The following is a 16,380-nucleotide window of genomic DNA, read 5'->3' as shown; positions in this document are numbered from 1 at the left end:
TTGCTGGGGACTTTAATTTTTTCACTAGGCACTATGCAGCTATCAGAACTCTTTGAGCCTGTGAGAAACACACAAATTTGTGTTTTAGAAAAACCATTTGTCCACAACAGTGTAGAATGATCTAGAAGGACAAGAGACTAGGAGTTGCATAACAGATGCAAAATTATTTCAAGTAGCCCAAAAAGTGCAAGTTGTTAACTGAAATAGTCATAACACTAAAGAACATATTTGAAAACATTTCAAAGTGGGAGGTAATGGCAACAGGACTTAGCAACTGGGCTTTACCATAGAAACACTATCCCTACTCTTACTTTATCTGCAGGAGAGTTTAATGAGACATAAACTTGATAAGGACACTAAGGACAGCCTCAATCTTCATCCTCAGTATCAGGGAAAAAAAGTTAAATTATGATATTCTTTTACCAGAGAAGTGAGTTTGTTCTAGTTTCTACTAGACTGGCTTCTAATATGCAATATTAAGCAAAAGTACTTTCCCCTTTAAAGAAGTCTAAAATGGAAAAACAGCTAAGTCATAAAGTCAATGATTTCTAGATGGTTACAAAAGTATAGTTTTTTAAACAATCTCTAATAATCTTACAAAGAATAAAAGAAAGAAAAAAATTATACCCTCCCCTAAAACATCCTTGCAACTTAAACCAAACAATCTCTCATCCAGTCCAGTTATACCTTTTACAGCAGAGGAGCCATAATGGCATGAAAGCAAGTCTATAATAGGAACACGAAGACTTGTACAAAGCACAATCATTTTTCACGGTTTTTCCAAAATGTATATAAGTACAAATGCATATGCATCTTAACATACTTAACCTGTGTAAGAAAAAGTCCTCCTGAGAGTAAGTAGAATAGAACTAACCTTTACTGAGAGCTTATTCTGGGCCAAGTGTTATTCAGAATATATATAAATATATACATATGTTAACAGTATCACAGCTCTAAATACTACCCACATGTTTTATCATGTGCTTTTGCAATTTACACAGGAATAGGGCAAACTAGTATCTAAAACTCCCCTTCAGTTAAATAAGCCTGAATCTGAAAGTTAAGAACATACATATAATTAATGATCTAAATTGCCCATGCATTTAATTCAGTTCATCAGCAATCTTTTAACTTAGATAAAATGAAAGGGAGGAGGAAAACAGGAAGAAATTAAAGTCAACACTTCTGTGTATGATTAGAACTAGCTGAACCTGAAAGTATCTAGATTTCTGAGAAAGTGAATTCTATCTAAAGTTCAACAATATTCAGAACAACACTGTTCATTTATATCAACAAAGCAGAAGGCTTTCTCTTGACTCAGAATAAATTAATTTAAAGAAAATGAATTTGATTTTAAAAAACTACAACATAAATGCGAAAGTTTTGCCTATAAAATTGGAAAAGGTCTTAAAATAAAAGATATGTCTCTCCCTGCTGGCAAAGGTAGAAAAGACAGGCATGCCCAAACCCTGCAGTGGGTCTGGATGCAGGTGCAACTAGAGGATAATCTGGTAGAACATGTGTATCAAAGCCTTAAAACACACACACCTCTGACCAGTAATGCCACTTCTAGTAATCCTTCCAAAGTAAATAATCAGGGATGTGGACAAGGAGATTATCATTTCACCGTTATTTCTAACGGCAAAATATACAAAATAATCTTAATACCAACAAGGGAATTGGTTAAATGAATTATCAAACACTATTATAACGGGGTCTTACAGAGAAATTCAAAAGTATGTGCAGAAAAATGTTAACACGATCAGAGTGTTTCTACTACGTACTGGGAAGGTAAGATTCAAAACAGCATATGCAATACACCAAGTAGGTATGAATACATTTTATGATCATACAAACATTAAAAATGCACTGTAAAGTTAACAGTAGTTATTTATAATGGTTTTTCAGAACCTTCAGCATTTTTCTATAATGTCTGTAACTTTCAGAAATAATTTGTATTTTAAAGTTTCTTTGCTTTAAAAAAATTGAAAAGGGGAATGAAAAGTAAATAATAAATGCAATGAGATCTAGATTCCCAAGCCCATAGATCATATTAATCTCTACCTTTACTGCTGATAAAAGAGGAACCCAAAAGTATGCCAGAGGGCCCAGATTATCTAAGCTTCCTCCAAACTGCCTCACCTCCTGAAATGAAAGAAGCGACAAAACACAGGCGAGTCCTTCTGTTGATCCTTATCCTTGCGGAGACTGTCCAAGCGACACTCCCGGCACTTGGGCAGTTGTGCGACAATGTTCACGCAGGAATCATCCTGCACAAAGGCCTCTCCACTCTGCTGTAGCTTCTTGAGTTTAGCTGGGTCTGTCAAAACTGATTTCCGGGATGGGGCTAAGGAAACAAAAGATTAAGGAAATAGGACCTCAAATTTTTGAACATCACATCAGTATTTGACTGAATTCTCTTCAAAAACCCAATTTCCCCAAAAAGAGAACTCCCCTTTCTCCATTCCTGGTTCAGCTGTAATTTCTATAAATGGCTCAACAGAAGGCAATTAGCAGAACAATTGGAAAAGTTTTACTCTCTTCCCATCCAAGTACTAACCAGGCCCGACCCTGCTTAGCTTCCGAGATCAGACGAGATCGGGAGCGTTCAGGGTGGTATGGCCGTAGATGTTTTACTCTCTTTATAAAACAAGTAAAACAGTTAGTGTATACTTTTACTCACAACTCTAAATAAGAGATATTTTAGTAAGACTTTTCCAAAAATTGAAACTTAGTGCAACATTAGCAATGCAGAGACAGATTCATCTCAACAGAGGCCTGTCTTTGTGTACATTGGTTCTGTCACTTTCCAAACTCAGAAAAGACTGATTTAAAGTGTGTTTTCTAAAGTACTACACAAAAGCTAACCATTCTGAATATAATTAAAAACCAAATAGCTTTCCTGCATAGCCCCTTAGTCTATGAAGTAAGAGCTATCTTCTAAATGCCTCCAAGAGATGTCACTTGACTCTTGATGTGTCTTCAATTTCTTTCACACATATGGTCCACTCAGGAAATAAGAGCATTGGCTAAAGACAGGATTGTGATTTTAAGAAAATGCAGGTTTTAAGTTTTAACTTGTAATGGGCAAGAGAACTTGAAATGTTAACATGATTTCTAACGAAAAAAAGAAAAAGTAGAGATGTAACAGGAAAGAGCAATCACTGCATCAGCACAAATAACACAAAAAGGAATCCATTTGTAAGTCAAGAGCCTTATGGAATATTTTGTAGAAAATGGACAGAAAAGACCTTTTCTAAGGTCCAAGTGAGCTAAGAAGAGGGAAGTAGGTTCTTAGGCAAACAAACAAAAGACAAAAACAAACAATTTCTGGGGAACCAGTTGAGAGACAGGTGGAAGAGGCTAGTCTTGGAGAAAATTGGAAGATCCCAAACCAAAGAAGGTTTTAAATATTAATAAACATTTTCAATAATTACCTTAGGGGTGATCTAATCTTACCTCTCTTTTAAAGCAGGACTAGAGCACACTGTAAAATGCTAAACGATGCTGTCAGTCCTTGATCCCTTAAACATTCTTATTCAGTTATAGTGAAAGAGAAGGTAAAGTAAGAAAGGAGACAAAATAAGAGATTAGTAAAGGATGGAGTTTTAATTACTCAGATATCGAAAGACATCAGCCTTTGAGTTGGGCCAGGTTTTCAAAGGTAGAGTCCAAAAGTTATCTTATCTGTTCTTCCCTGGCTTAAAAGAGGAAATATCTAGAAATAATACAGAAGTTGAACTGGTTAAATCTAGCTTTTCAGTGAGGACAGCAATGGTTGATTCCATTAGTGATTCTCTCAATTCAGAGCAGAGCCAAGAGAAAAATGTCATGGCCACTTCTGAAGAGTCACACATCTGAACAGAAAAAAGGCAGCTGTTTTACTCCGGTTTGCTTTTGTTTTCTAGCCCCTAAGTGGAGCAAGGGAGCAGAACAGATTTCCAAGTCTTTCTGTACCAACAAACAATACTAATGGACACAGTTCAGAAATCCTGGTAGGTTCCGTTCACACTCTCTCACTCCTCAGCCAAATGTCACAGTAGATAGCAGGATGTGACTAGGTTTTTCATTTCTTTTAAAATCACATTAGATGGGGATAGCTGCACAATATATTACATGAGGCAAAGCTGGACTCCATAACTCACTGGCGTATGTATCATGAGCTTACTGCACTAGAATTTTTACTGTTTCTTCACATAATATTAAAAGAATTTGCTTTAAAAACTAGCTGAGTGTGAGGGCTGATGACTCAAGAAGAATAAAGAAATAGAACAAGGATATGGTTATGAATATTCACTTTCTTTTTGGAGTTACATAATTCCTGGGGAACAGGATAACCTTATGCAATTAATTTAAGGCAAATTAACAGCTATGTTATCTTAAACCTCAAGAATGAAGAAGCTGGGTTAGAAGTATCACCGGGCAAAGACATCTCCTTCTAACTCTATATTAAAAAAAGACTCAAGTCAAATCCACCGATCTTGCCCTCTAGTTTCACAGAGGCCTGTAGTAAAAAGCTAGTATAGATATATCAATTCTTTACTGATTCAAATAAATAGTTTTTAAAGTTTTTTAAAAGTTAACAAAATACATACTAATTTTCCCACATAGCTGACAATTACCATAAGGCATCTTTAAATTGTAATAGCTCTGAAACTTTTGACATGCTGAAGCCATTTTATTCTTCGTTTAATTCTAGTAACAGAGCTTCTCAAAACTATCATCATTGTATCACAGTCCTAAACTTAACATAAGTAGCATGAAGTACACACATACCATTTTCCCTATAAGAAGAGTATTTTGTTACAAATTGTGGGAGCAGCAAGACATCCCCTTAAGCAAAGCGACTCTTCCAGTGTTTTAGCCCTGTCCTTAAGATCTTAAGCCAAAGTCCCTTTTCCAGAGGATGCAATTCTGGGTTTTTGTTTTAATTTCAGATCTGGGCTACCTGTGTGTGCATAAAGTGTCACCTCTTCCACTCCAACCTGGATATTACAGAAAGACAAGTGATAGGCTGAAGATAAAGTAATCACCAGATCACTTTACATTTTGTTTCAAAAATATTTTCTTACAACCAAGAATTGGGAACCACCTAATAGGAATCACTTAAATTATATGTAGATGCATATAATGGAATCACTGCATCTTTAAAATGCTGGTAAGACACCTATACTAATTCACAGGATAAAACTGTTGACATGAACACATTTGTGTAATATAGTTTATATTTCTATATACACAAAACCAGGTAGACGAAAATATTACAAATAATAATTTCTGAGATTTGGGGGATTATACTTTCTTCTTTTAAACTTTTCTGATTATATGAACTTTTTCTACAAAGTCATTTTCATATATTTTCTCATGGGTAAGAAATATAAATATATATATATGTATATATCTCTCTCTCTACCATCTCTTACCTTCTACCAATAAAGATATTTAGAAACACTCACCATTTGGGATTTTGTTGTTGCTTCTTGTACAACAGCTTTCATTATCTACTTTTACTGAAGATTCCTTTAAATTCTGTGATCTGCAAGCTAAACTTGAAAGTTCTACATTTTTTTCTGCAAAACTATTATGGCTATCACTGCTGACACCTGCTTTCATTTCTGGCATATGTGAAAGGACATCAGATGTTGAAGGTGCATGTTCTAGGTGCTTCTGTAGTTCAGGAGTACTGGCAATTTCCACTTCTGCCTTAGAAGAAGCCTTTGTAGGTAGGCCAGTCAATGGTTGTGGGACAGATTCCAATCTGTTTTCCTGATCAGTGTTTGTCTTAGGCTGGGTACAGCTACCTTTTGGCTCACTCAGAATTTTCAAGTCTCCAGTTCCAATCTGAGAAGACTTTGTGGAGAGCAACCCTGCTTTGCAGACAACATCTGGTTTTGTTCTCAGCATTTCAGCCTTTATATTTAGACAGGAAGAAAGTTCTTCTGGTAAACTCTGCTTATGACATCTGAAAAAGATAATATGGAAAACTAGCATCCTGGTCTCTTTTATCTCTTCTTTACCTTCCAAAACTCATTCTCATTTGGTTCCCTAAGGCAACCAGTAAGAAAAAGAAAACTGCTTATGTTAGAGAATTTATGATAGGTTTCTGTGAGCTGAAGTTAACAGTCATCAGTCAGAGGCTCTGCAAAAATATATTTAACACTCAAAAAATACAACCCTAAATTTTATCTGCGTGTTCTCATAAATCTTTAACTACTTAAGTTAGTTCTACTTCTTATAGCTTAATGAACCTTAGCTTTCCCTCAAAACAAACAATATCATGTGGATCCACAGAATACACTGTGTAGATAAGATCAGTGGTTTTCAAGTGTCAAAACTAAAAGTCCACAGGGCCAATTCTGAAAGTTTCTCTTTTTTTTTTTTCCAGAGAAACCTCTGCTGAATTCTCTTTCTTATATATAGAAGATGATGCTTGAATTTGAAAGATAAAACTAGCATTCTTGCTGCTTGCCAACACCCAGAAATTCAATCTTATGGCAGATAAATGTAGCAAGATAAAAATTTTAAAATATGTATGTTTCTTAGAAATGTCAGAAACCCCCTCAAAGATATTCACACAAAATGTAATTAAAAACTAACAACAAACTACCAGCAGCACAAAATCCTGCCCTGCTATGAACATTTAACCAGCTATAACAGTGAATAATTTTATTCCTGTTTGTTCAGTGATCAGGACCCAAAGCAAACAGAACAGCTGACCGATTACATGCTTGTTCACAAGGATTCAATATTTTCCCCACACATCTTACTAGGGATATCCTTGAAGAATTTTAGTTTCTTCGAAATTCATCCTAAAGTTCTTCCTCCAGCAAAATGCAAAGCCTTTTTTTTTCTATTATACTTCTTTATTCCTGCCTCTAACAAAGGATTTTTCACCCTGGAAAAGAATTTCTCATTTAAGAACTCTGATTAAAAATCCTTGCTTCGATATCACTGAACTTCCTATTGCTCTACTTTTCTATTTTGAAGATGGCTCCTCCTTCCATCTGACTGCTATGTGGCCATCCTCCAACTCTACCCCAGGTGGCCAACTTTTCTCCCAGTGAACCAGTGTGCTCAGCCACTCTCCCACCTTTTTGCAGCAACTTTCCAAAATCTACTTTTCTATACCACAGTCTCTCTGACCCGTATAAGTCTCTATCAACTGCCCATGCAGACCACCCTCTTCTCCCAAAAGAGATCATTCCCTTAAAACCACTCTGTCAACCTTGTACCTACTACAAATTTCTGGTTAAACTTTATATTTCTTATTTATTTTCTTCCTCTATAAATTAGTAACAATACCAACTACATCTACTATTGCTTCTTCATTTCTGTTAGTCTTAGAATCTTCTCTGTCGCATTTCTCACCTATACTTGGGTCAACTCACGTCTAGGCTGATGAGAACCCTTCTGACCTCAGTCTTCTACATACCACCAAGCTGATCCCTTTTCTCTGAAAGCACACACCTATTCTGCAAATGTCTGTAGTATTTCCACTGATCCTTCTCACTATATTATCAAGGCAAAAAAGCTTCTCTTTTCTCATGCCCCCTTTCACTTCTATACCATTTTCCACGCTGTTCTCTGTGTCTTCTACCCTTTTCACCTCTGAAGGCACCTATCAATCTCAACCTTTCCTTTGGGTAACTTCAGTGAAAAACCTCCCTGGACAACCTGAAGAATAAACCATGACTAAAATGTCATTTTTATTATTATGATTAAACTTCTTTAACAAATACTACTCACCCTTGAGGAATTTTTGCTCCAAGGTTAGGTGGAGAGTTGGCAGCCTGGGGAGTACTTTCCTGTCTTGGGTCCTTACTAGGTGGAGTTGCTGCAGTACAGCCAAGGAGTATCTCCTTAAAAACTGTTGTGGGAACAGACTGTACAGGACACATACTGGGAGAGGCCTAAAAGATACCAAATCCACAGATATGAAAAGGAAAGTCTGGGGGAGGGAGGGTGGGGGGACAAAAAAGGAAAGTCCCTAGTCGAGAAATTACAAAGTGCTAGCAAAATGCAAGATAATTTGCTTGGTTTACTACTAAATAAGCACAGCACCATCACCAAATAAAAAGGACAGTAAAACAAGTGATAAATCACAAAATTAAGGACTCATATCTGAATGCTATAAATAAATCACTCCAGCTTTTTCATAAAACTTAAGTATTTCTATAAAAGATCACAAGCATATCGTTTTCAGACCTCTGAATCATTATGTCAGGAAATTGCAGTCATGTGGCAATTACGTTAATAATGCAATACACAGAAGTGAATATTTAAGTGACAGTCTCTAATGGTGGCAGCTTCACATGCATTCATTTTGACATGACTTCAGTGCCCACCACGCACTTACTGCGTAGACTGGCAGGAGACCAGACCACATAGGACTCTTGTAGGCAATGGTGCCTACTGGGTACCAAGATAAGCCTTTGCAATGCAATAAAGGTTGAGGACATGGTTCTTGCTCTTATGTGGCTCATCAAGTCACAAAGGTCATCCCAAGCTGCAAAAAAATCAAGTCATGACAGGCCTGTGGGACAAAGTTAGGACATCCGTCCCCCTTCCTTTTTCATGTGATTTTATCTTCACAAAAATATAACTATGAATCTACTTCTTATCAGTTTATACTATCCACAAAAATAAACTTCCCGCTACGAAACAAGAAATAAACTCAAGACAACTAAACATACTATGGCTGAACCAGGTGAAGTCACTTTACCCATCTTCACCTCTTATGCTTTAAGTCAGGTACTTCAAGTCATGTACCTTTTTCAATAACCTGTTTCACACCACAATGACCTTTATATTTACCTTACCACCAAATCTAAACTTCAAGAATCTCCAGATTTTCTTCATCTTCTAGTTATTAACTTCTAAAATTTGATGTAGAACTTCCCTTATAGGTTTTTTAAACCTCACAATTCTGAATACATTTATGTGTAGTCTACTGATGAATCTTTTTCTCATTTACTCTGATAGCCTTTCAAGGACTCTCTAGTATATGCTATGTAGAAATATCTGAAAATTAAAAAGAATTTAATCACTATCAGAGTTTTGGCATAGCTTCAAACTATTTTTAAGTACTAAATTGTCTGATCACATATTATACTGTTTTAGTCAACTAAAATTTGGTTAAATATTAGTTTAGTGTTCTCCAGAAGGTATATGTTTGTTTTGGGTTTTGTTTTGGCTTTTTTTATGGGGGGGGGGACTTTGGCTATTTTAAGAATACCTTTGGGATAGTCAACTTTACCTCTCTAGAGCTGTTTCCTAATCCTTTAAATGAGAAAATTAGTTAAGTTTATTCCTAAAGAAAGTCTCTTTTGACTATAATACTTTACAATTCTCTGGTAATCTGAGGTTAGCCTCCCAAAGTTTAATTGCCAAATCATATCAAAATGCTTATCCAAGGTTCACTTTTACCAAGGACCTTTCCTCATAGGAATCACCTTCCTTATTTTGAATATGTTTAGAGTTGATGCACTAACACCTTTCTTTAAATTAGTCTGACAACATCCTTAACAAAATTGGATTACAAACCTAAGCAAGAATTTTTACTCTGTACAACATCCATCAAGCTGCTCATGTTGAAAAAAAACCCTCCATCTCTCTCATTTCCCATATCCAATCAATGAACCAATAAATCCTGCCTCCATTTCCAAAGTATTTATTAAATCTATCCATTTCTTTCCATGACACCATCTTTCCCTAAACTATCCAGCTCCTACCTGGCCTGACTTCCATCTGTTCTTGCTGAATCCTCTGCCTCCTACTCAAAATCTATTCTACCACAGGGCAATCTTTATGAAATATAAATCAAATAAGATCATGGCACTCCACTGCTTACAAAAATCCCATGTGGTCCAGTCTCCTGCAAACTCCCACACCCCCACACGCTCATCTCTTTCGCTCTCCCCCTTGCTCACACAACTACACTGGCTTCCTTTCTGGTCTTCAAACATGATAAGCCCTTTCTTGCATGGGCCTTTGTACTTGCTATTCTCTCTGCCTGCACAGTTTTCACTGGCTTGTTGGCTCCATCCTTTCACACTCAAGTCTGTTAGACTGTCACCTCCTCAGAATCTCGGATCACTCTTTCCAAAGCTGCATCCTACAAGCTTCCCCCTTACTCTTTATCATATTCCTGTGTTTACACCTTTCATAGCACTTACCACATCATGAAAGTACCTTTTATTTATTGTCTCCTCACAATGGATGTATACTTCTTATGGACAGAGGCCCACTGTTATACCACATAAAGCCAAACATATGGCAGATGCTCAATAAATAAGACTGGTGGAATGAATGCTGTTAGCATTTAATATTTTAAAATAGCTATAAATATGTAAGTCTTATGAGTTACCTGAAGAGATAGGCATTAAGGCTCACCACTGTAGATCAGTGCCTAGCACTTATTAAACATTAAATATTTGCTAGGAGGGAGGGAGGGAAGAAGGAAGGTAGGAAGGAGAGAGAAACCTGTTTTATAATAGTGATTCACTACACCAAGGAAAGGATCTGGAGAGGAGAGGCAACAACAGCACAGTGGATAAGAGTATTGGATTTTGGTGTTAGACCTTGGTTTGAAGTCAGTCTCTGACACTTCCTAGCACGTTGCTCACATTTGTAAAATGAGAGTAATAAAGCATATTTTATAGGGCTGTGCTTTACCATAGTGCCTGGCACCTAGTAAAATCAATCAGTTTTGGAGATTTGAGCAGTTTTCTAATCTTAAAGCAGAAAAATATTGTGGAAATTTTCCCAGTTCTGTCACCATGTTATAATTAACATAACTTAGGGTGTTCTTCCTTTGAGGAACTGAAGTATATCCCTTTACAACTTTCCTACGGTTGAGCTCAACAGGGATAGGACTCCGATTTCCAAGCCCATCTTCACGTGCACAGCTCTGCCCTGGCCTCTGACTTGACAAAGGGTCAAAGTTTCTTCTTACCTGAAGAGTTTTCCCTGAAGGTCTTCTATACCAGTCATGGCAATAGTTCCTCCCTGCCAGCAGACGGAGATAATATAATTGAGTGTACGACTGTATTCTATAAAGGATACTGCTGGCTCACAATCCTTGGCAGACTCTTTCCCAATTAACCAAGCAACATCGTAACTCTGAGGAATAGTCTGCTAGGCAGAGAAGACCTTCAAGGAGCCAGATATCACTGGCAAACAGGTTTATCTTAACCGAAAGTATCCATCAAAGCAGCCAAGAGTCTTGCCTACCTAATCCCAAATGTCTTCCAAAGACCACCCTAAAAGTAAACTCTGTGCCAGTCCAACACATCTGGGAAATGCAAACGCAGTGAGAATCGTGCCAAGTGTTACTGTACTCACCTTTCACTCACACAATTAACTCTCTTTCTCTCCCCACTGCTTTCTTTACCTCTCCAGCCCTGTTGAAATCTAGGCTAGGCCAGTGTTTCCAAAACTTGTCTGATCACAAGAATCACCCAGAATGAAAAAGAATATTTACTGATATGGAAAAATAATTACAATATACTGTAAGAGAATCAAAGAGGCTACAAGAGAATATGATTTTTAGTTTTAAAAAACAAAAATCCAAATAAACATAAACAGGCCTCCATGATATATAGGGGAAAAAACAGACAGGAGGGAAGTATTCCAAAATGTGAACAAAGTCTCTGAGAAGTATGACTATAAGTGACATTTTTAAAATGAGAATAACTTCAATAAGCAAAAAATAATTTTCTAAAACTTCTAATACCCAGGTAAAAATCTACCACCTCCAACTTCCTTTAGAATGAGAAGACTATAAAGTTCAAGAGCTGCAACAGTCATTTTTAAAACACTGAATTTAGTTTCTTATTTTAGATGCAGAAGAAACTTATCTCTAGGCTAAAGTTCAGACTTACTTTTTTAATACCTTCTGATTGTACCTAACATCAGTTCAACAGCACACAAGTTTGTTGAGCATGGATAATATGGACAACATGCTGAGAAAGAAAAAAGTCATGCTCCCTGCTCTACAAGAGTTTGAGTCAGGCAGAGAGAATCACATTATATATGTATGTAAATTACCACATTTTATAAGCATCTCCTTGAAGGCTACAAATTTACTTGCTCAATCACCTTTCTTATTGCTGATAAACTTTACTCTGATGAACTGGTACCTTCTCCCACAGGAGGTCCCCAATGACCTCAGTTCTGCCTGCAACCCAGGTTGATTCCTCCACTATCCAACAGGATATGCCATTCCTATTCCCTGACCCCTCTCCCCAACACATCTTGAGGCTCTCCTTTTCATCACACCCGACCATTTATACCGATGCATTCTCCGTAACAGGCAAAACCCAACCAACTTCTCCAGATTGATCTTTACTACCTCTACCCTAGCTTGCTAACCATTTCTCCAATGTCAAAACCTGATAGGTTATTATTTTACCCTATTCCTCCCTCAGCTTGTAATACTGTGGATTACCTTCACAATATCCTCTCTGAACATAACTCTAAGATGCAATAATCACTTGCTTGGCATCCTTTTTATAACCCTTACTATAATTACTTCCCCAGGCCCTTACTGTCTGTTACCTTCTAGACCAGGGATTCCTATTCCCCCCAGCTGAGCCCCTATGTATACTAGGAGACTACACAGTATCATAAATAATCACCTGACCATGTCACTTGAGCTTTCTTAGCTAGAACTATCATTTTCTATGAAGTAGACATTCCATTTGTTCTACTCACTTTATTTGGTAGATTCCCATTTCCTCAGTTCTAACACCTAGTCTTCCACCAAATCCAATCAGTGCTGCCTTCTAAATAGTTATCCATCTCCTTAGCTACTGCCCCACTTCAAGCCTGTTTATGATGGGAAATCCCACTAGTCTAACCAGTGCTCATTTCTTTTCTCACCTCCTTCCCTCATCCATCATCTATAAAGCTCAAGTCAGTCTCCTGAACTTAAAACCCCTGAACACCCCAACTCCCCAACCCAATACCCATCTGTAGGGTAAAACCCAAAATTTCTTTCTCTTATCCTGTCTCTCTCTCTCTCTTCCCGTACCCCAGCCACAATGAATCACTTGCCCTTCAACAAACAGGACATGTCCTCTCTGAGAGCTTCTACCCAGGCTGCTTCCTGAGGAACCTGCACTACTCCTGCTCAGAGCACTCCCCCAGCACTTGTGGGAGCCCTGTGCAAGTTTGTGTCCCTCACCACACTGTGGACGCTGAGACAGGGACTTCAGATATCTCCCTGTCTCCAGGACCAACAATCCACCACCCAGTCAGTGCTCAATATAGTATCGCTGGTTTCTCAGGATGGACTTACTTGAAATTACTTTGTAAACTTTAAGGCAAAAATGAAAGGTAATAATGCTAATTTCCATAATTACCTTTTCATTCTTTCCTGAACAACCTGAGCCTCCACTCAAGAGGTCAAGCCTATACCCTTGGAAGGAAGACAAAAGTTTTAGACACCTTGGCTTACAAAGCTTTTGATGAAGTATCAAAGTTCCTTTGCCTGTACACAGGCAAAAGACTCAGGAAAGCCAATCAACCATCCTAGCTACACAGACTCTTAAGTATTTGTGCAGCACAGTGCTTGCTCTGGTTCTAGTTGATGCTACAGTCCCATCTACCCTTGACCCAGAACTCTAGATTTAGTCATTGACCCTGGCTCACTCCCCATGCCATTTCTCCTTGCCTTGCTCCCCCAGACCTCAAGGTTATCTCTCAAATGTTGCCAACAATCTTAACAATATTAGCTGGGTCAGTGTTAAAATTCTAACCTCCTGGAGCAGAACAATATAAAGGTGTTTTTGATAATACAGGAAACTATGCATGTAACAAGTTCATTTGAATTCCTAAGGTGTGAAAAAGTTATTTGTACTCTAATAGGTCCTAATGATTGAGAAATTAAAAGAGAAATAGTCTTGGTCCAAACCGTAAGTATTTCGGCAAAGAATTAAATCCGGTACGTGAACTCACCGTGGCATTCATAGAAGCCTATACTTTTCTGGGCAGAAATTAGTAATGGCAAACCAACCACCTCCTTTGCAAAACCAGTACCTTTGTTTACCCAATAATAAATGAGCAATCAGATGTCCTATTTCAACACCCCATCTACTTGGAATTCTAAGGTTCCTCCCCTCTTTTCATGCCAGGCACTGACAAATACAGCTCAATTTACCTTCAAGAAATTGTCAAACTATTGAAAATCTCCAGCAAATACAAAAACAGGAAACTTTTTTTACACAAAAAACAGTGAACCAGAAACTTATATTATCTCCATCTGCTTGAGTGTAGAAATTATGGCCAAGATCTGGAACTATCAAAGAAGAGCAGAGAAGACAGCTATATCACTACAAAAAAAACCTGGCTGTGCACTGTTAGAATTAAGGAAAGCTTTATACACGTGACAAAAATAAATCAAGGTTACCTCAGAACAAGATTTCACTTGTTTGGAAACCAGGCTTCCATTATTCTCAGAAGACTTGCGTTTTACGGCTGTGATTCTTGTAGAATTACCTAAAATATTTAACAATGGATAAGTTGGCTTCTCTGTTTAGAGAGAGTGATATGAGAAGAAACCGGAAAGAGGGGAAGGGAAAGGAAGAATACTTTAACCAAACAATGTATCCTTACCACATTTCACAAGGTTATCATGTACAACTTCAACATGAATCAGTGATGGATCGACAATTTTCAGTGCTGGAATCTTAAAAATAAATAGAACAAAGATACTGGAAATTGAAAAAATGCTCAAGAATATACTGAAAGTCAGCCCCATTAACATGACAATAGGGGCTTCTTACTAATCACTTCTTTTTAAAACTGTGATTATTTCTATTTCTACTCTAATATTTTATTATAAAATAACAAAGATATTTAGCTCCTAGATCATGAATTCTTGTACAGTTATCTTGCCCCATCAACTTATCTTACAGGCAGTTATCATTGTCTTTACCTCCTCACAGTTGACTTGAAGAGTTTTTGATGCTGGGTTTCCATTTACAACAGTTGCTGAAAACCACTGAGTAGATGGATCCAAGCTATAAATTTTTACTTCTGAACCAACTAAGTTTTTGTCACCTAAAAAAAAAAAAAAAAAAAAAAATTCCTAGAGCAATCTACATTATCTCCCAATAGCACCACCATCTAGGACAATCTTTTCCTAAGTCTTTAATAAAAATGCAGTAAATAAAAGTAAATATCAAAAGAATCACTATAAACATAAGATGACAGATATTTCAGCAAAGCTAGGAGAAAATTTAAACTTTTTATTTTAAAAATCCATTTTCCTATGAATTTAGAGTGGTAATATATTTATTCTAGCATGTGGTCTCAGACCAAGTAGTATCAGACAATTCATCAAGACCTAACTCATTGTCCTGTGTGTCCTGGTGTAGAGTTGTAGAGGAACCAAATTCAGAACCTCATAAGAAATGCTAAATCTGATTCCAAAAAAAAAAAAAAAATTTTGACTGTAGAAACTCACAGTAAATGGGAAAGTAAGGAGTATAAAATTAATAATGCCTTGTCAATTTCATAGGGCTGAAATTCCAAATATCAAATTCCATGTCAAAATATAGCTGAGCTTTTTTAATATCTACTTTACTTTTATAGTGTCACATAATTCCTAAATTTTCCAAATTTCAGAGACTTCAGACTATATTAAGACCTTAAGGCATCTGGTTGCATAAGTAAAGCAAAAAAGGAAAAAATTTTTTAATTTTTAAATTACTTTTAAAAATTTTTTAGAAAAAAAATTTCAATGAGAGAATGAGTGAGAGGGGCTAAACCCTAGCTTCTTACAAGCAATCATGAGTCAACTCATGAACTATCACCAACAGATAATCTATATACCTTGTAAAAGATGGCTTTCATCTAAATGTTTCACAATCAAAGCTTGAAATTCTTTACTGACGTCCTGATTATCCGTAAGAGAAAGTCGAAGATTATTTACATCCTAAAAAATGAAAGATCATTATGTGTTAAGATAACAAAGAGAGTTGTTTAAATTCCAGTGAATATTTCAACTGATTTAATCAGATGGGTTAAAGTAGTGTCAACTAGCCATCTAACAGCACCATATCACTGCAATTCCAGTAAACTGGACAGGTCAAAAAGTCAGAAACCATCAAGTGACCACACGTATAGGGCAGACTGAAGTGAAGTTAATTAGCCCAAGCTCGAAGCATGAGAGATATTAAGAGTGACTCAAAGCATAATTTTAAACATAACTTTGGCTATGGGAAAATATTAAGCAAACTAAGCTGGTCAATCCAAGTAAAAAACACTCTGTATCCCAAACATTGGGGATAAGGAAATCACAGATCCAAATCCAAATGGAAAAAGACACAGATAAGACACACAGGAGACAGATGTATATGTTCAATTCAATGAAAT

General features: G+C 36.8%; 1 protein-coding gene across 1 annotated transcript in view; it reads right to left on the bottom strand.

Annotated features, from left to right (window-relative positions):
• KDM3A (lysine demethylase 3A) overlaps positions 1–16,380 on the bottom strand; it is a 50,953-nt gene that overhangs the window by 20,706 nt on the left and 13,867 nt on the right. Inside the window, exons 5-11 of the mRNA XM_045550024.1 lie at positions 15,838–15,940; positions 14,939–15,063; positions 14,617–14,689; positions 14,411–14,499; positions 7,747–7,910; positions 5,457–5,962; positions 2,143–2,347 (exon numbers count right to left, since the gene is read on the bottom strand). Of these exons, the coding sequence (XP_045405980.1) occupies positions 2,143–2,347; positions 5,457–5,962; positions 7,747–7,910; positions 14,411–14,499; positions 14,617–14,689; positions 14,939–15,063; positions 15,838–15,940 (1,265 nt within the window). The remainder of the gene's footprint in view (positions 1–2,142; positions 2,348–5,456; positions 5,963–7,746; positions 7,911–14,410; positions 14,500–14,616; positions 14,690–14,938; positions 15,064–15,837; positions 15,941–16,380) is intronic.

The sequence above is a fragment of the Lemur catta genome, chromosome 4, assembly GCF_020740605.2.
Source record: "Lemur catta isolate mLemCat1 chromosome 4, mLemCat1.pri, whole genome shotgun sequence".
NCBI classification, from domain to species: Eukaryota; Metazoa; Chordata; class Mammalia; order Primates; family Lemuridae; genus Lemur; species Lemur catta.
This window is presented reverse-complemented; position numbering and strand designations above follow the sequence as displayed.